The sequence below is a fragment of the Microtus ochrogaster genome, linkage group LG4, assembly GCF_000317375.1.
Source record: "Microtus ochrogaster isolate Prairie Vole_2 linkage group LG4, MicOch1.0, whole genome shotgun sequence".
Taxonomy (NCBI): Eukaryota; Metazoa; Chordata; class Mammalia; order Rodentia; family Cricetidae; genus Microtus; species Microtus ochrogaster.
In genome coordinates this window covers 58,382,068-58,385,026 of record NC_022030.1, presented here as the reverse complement: position 1 = coordinate 58,385,026, position 2,959 = coordinate 58,382,068, and the positions used below count along the sequence as shown (strand labels likewise).

The 2,959-nt window shown below is 45.4% G+C and overlaps 1 protein-coding gene across 1 annotated transcript in view; it reads left to right on the top strand.

The window, feature by feature from the left end:
- Smarcal1 (SWI/SNF related, matrix associated, actin dependent regulator of chromatin, subfamily a like 1) overlaps positions 1-2,434 on the top strand; it is a 45,364-nt gene extending 42,930 nt beyond the window's left edge. Inside the window, exons 17-18 of the mRNA XM_013351690.2 lie at positions 1,959-2,013; positions 2,124-2,434. Of these exons, the coding sequence (XP_013207144.1) occupies positions 1,959-2,013; positions 2,124-2,354 (286 nt within the window). The 3' untranslated portion in view covers positions 2,355-2,434. The remainder of the gene's footprint in view (positions 1-1,958; positions 2,014-2,123) is intronic.
- Positions 2,435-2,959: the final 525 nt, after the last annotated feature.

Here is a 2,959-nt window from a genome sequence, read left to right as displayed (position 1 = left end):
AATTCCATCAGCAACTGGAAAAAGAAAACCGCTACTTCCTTCATGGAAACAAAAACAAAAGGAGTTTGTGTTCGGTTTGACAGCCTTCCTTCCAAGAGGGGAAACAAAGGAATAAGCTGATCTTGGAGCTTACTTCCAGTTAGCTATGTGTGTTCCTGGTTTGTGACTGCCATCACCCTCATAATCAAATGGGCGCGAGCAGGTGTTTCTGCTGCACTGGCCTGCCTTGGGTTTCCTTGACTTTGCACTTGTTTTCCAAGGGCGGGTGAGTACCTCCTTAGGGAGGATAGGTAGAGCATATTAAATTCAACCTCAATGGTCTTTCATATCACTTCCTCTTCTGAAAGGCTGGGACCCTGGGGCACAGGTTAATGGAATAGTCTGGAGTTTTTACTCGTCCTGCTCCCCCTGATCAGTGTTCAAGGAAGGTCATCAATGTTGAGGAATTCTGTTAGGAAATAGTGACTAGTTAGGTTGAGACCTAATTGCGGAGAGCCAGAAAGCCTGGGAAGGGAAGCAACTTAGGCTTGAGGTGGACACAGGAGAGCCCATGACACAACAAAGGAATCTTGTTAAAGGATTGCACGGGTTGATGCAGATGGCAAGAAGCCTGAGGCAGAAATGCAGTTGAGCTATTGCAGTCTTTCATATACTAGGATCTGTGGCTGCAAGTTATGAGTAACTTGGGGGCTGGATAGATGGCTCAATGGTTAAGACTGCTTATTGCTCTTCCAAAAGACCAAAGTTCGGTTCTCAGCACACTGGATACTCAGAACTGCCTATGACTCCAGCTTCAGGAGATCCAATGTCTTCCTTTGGCCTCCTTAGGCACCCATATACATGGCATATGAACACACATTCACATAAATATTTTTTAAGTGACTTGATAAGAAAAAGTGATGGCAGGTGTTATTAATTATAAATGCCCAGCCAATAGCTCAGGCTTGTTATTAGCTAACTCTTACATTTTCAGTTAACCCATATTTCTTACCTATGCTTCGCCACAAGACTCAGTACCTTTTCTCAGTCGGCATGCCTGTCTTGCTTCTCTTTGTATCTGCTGGCAACTCCAGACTCTGCCCTTCTTCTTCCCAGTCCTTAGTTTGGTTGTCCCACCTATACTTCCTGCCTTACTACTGGCCAATCAGCTTTTTACTAGCAGTGAGAGCAGCACATTTTCAGAGTGTACAGGATTATTCCACAGCAGGCAGGAATAAATCTGTTGAGCCAAAGACTTGAGGCATACTGGGAATTTGAAGAAGAGGGAGTATGAAAATGCTGGTAGATTTATAAACAGGGAGAGAAGCTCTATTGGGGATATAGGAATTAGATGAAAGTATATTCATCACTGTGTGTATGTGTGTCTGCCTGTCTGTCCCCGTTCATGTGCATGGGCCATGGCACACAAGTGTAGGTCAGAGAACAACCATAGGAGTTGGTTCTCGCCTTCTGACATGTGCAGTTGCCACATCACAGGTCTAGCAACAAGCATTTTCACACCTGAGCCACCTCCCTGGCTTAGCATTTGATATTGAACAGTTTCACGGCCCTGTGGGTTTCCACAGTGATGTCAGCAGTGTACTCCTAGACCATGAGATGTCAGCATTAGGAGTTTAGACTCAGGAGCGCTGAGAAAGGGGTGACTGTCAGCCTGTCATACGTCATGGTTGTCACTGCTGGGCCTGGCTTCAACGTTGCCAACAAGGGACAGGCACAGTGGTGTGCATTTTGAGCATCTGTAGCTTTAACATCCAGGTCTCCTGGAAGATGAGGTATAGTGTGTCACGGAAGACAAATTTCAGTTGAACTAACTTCCATTTAGAAGGACTTGTGTTGAGGAGGAAATAGAATTACTGCAGCTCCTGTGATATTGAAGTGTGGGTATGGAAAACAAGGATAGGAAAACATCCCAGCACAAATCTTCCTGTGAGAGCAGCCTCTTTGTCGCCCATGAGCAGCAGAGACAACATGGGGAAGGTGGACATCTCTTCAGGCTACTGGTTTCCTGCCGAGGTACCCTGGTTAAATAAAATGTGCCACCTCTCACCTCAGCATGGCCGTGAGGGTTATAACGCGTTGGGACTAGCTTCTTCCTTTACATTTCTTTCTTTTTCCTAATAAAGGACCCGAAGCAGAAGACGATCTATGACCTCTTCCAGCAGTCTTTTGAAGAAGACGGAAATGACATGGAACTCCTGGAGGCAGCAGAGTCCTTTGACCCAGGAAGTACTTCTGGAAGTAGTTCCCAGGATCTGGGAGATCTACTGGATGAAGGCAGCTTGACAGACAGTCCACCAAGCAAAAGGAGATTTGAGTTTTTTGATAATTGGGACAGCTTTACCTCTCCATTTTAAAAGGGTCAAAGAAAAGAAAAAAATGAAAGGAAACATTCAGAAATCATGGGATTCATTGAAATAAAGTATTTTGTTTAAAAGCCCGTGTTCCTTGTGCCATGCGGCAGAAGAGTCCAAGGCTGTAGGTACCCGCATTGCCTTCCACTGTTCCTAGATGGACCTCCTTGGGGGCTTGATTACCTTTAGCTTTTCTGAACTAGAGGAGACAGTGGCTCGGTGCTGTGGTATTCGCCAGAGAAGACTGCTTGGACACAGCCAGGAGAAAGTGTTAGCCAGCCAGCAATTACCCTGGGTGCTGCCAGTGTGGCCCCAGGCCTTTCTGAGATGAGCTTTAAGCATAAAAACAAACAAACAAACAAACATGTTCTGGGTTGATAGACTTCAGTTAACAAGAACAGCCAGAAACAGAATTGTAGACGCTAAAAACCAAGGTTAATACATTTACAGACTTCCAGAACTATATGGACTGATGGATTAGGTCTTTGTTTTAGTTTTGGCAGGTGGTGGGGTCTACGTGAAGTGTTTACAGCCTGAATGGCATTTCCATCTGGAGTCAGTTGTGCTAAGGTCTGAGGGCCTACTAAGATCTTGGCCCTGTTACAATA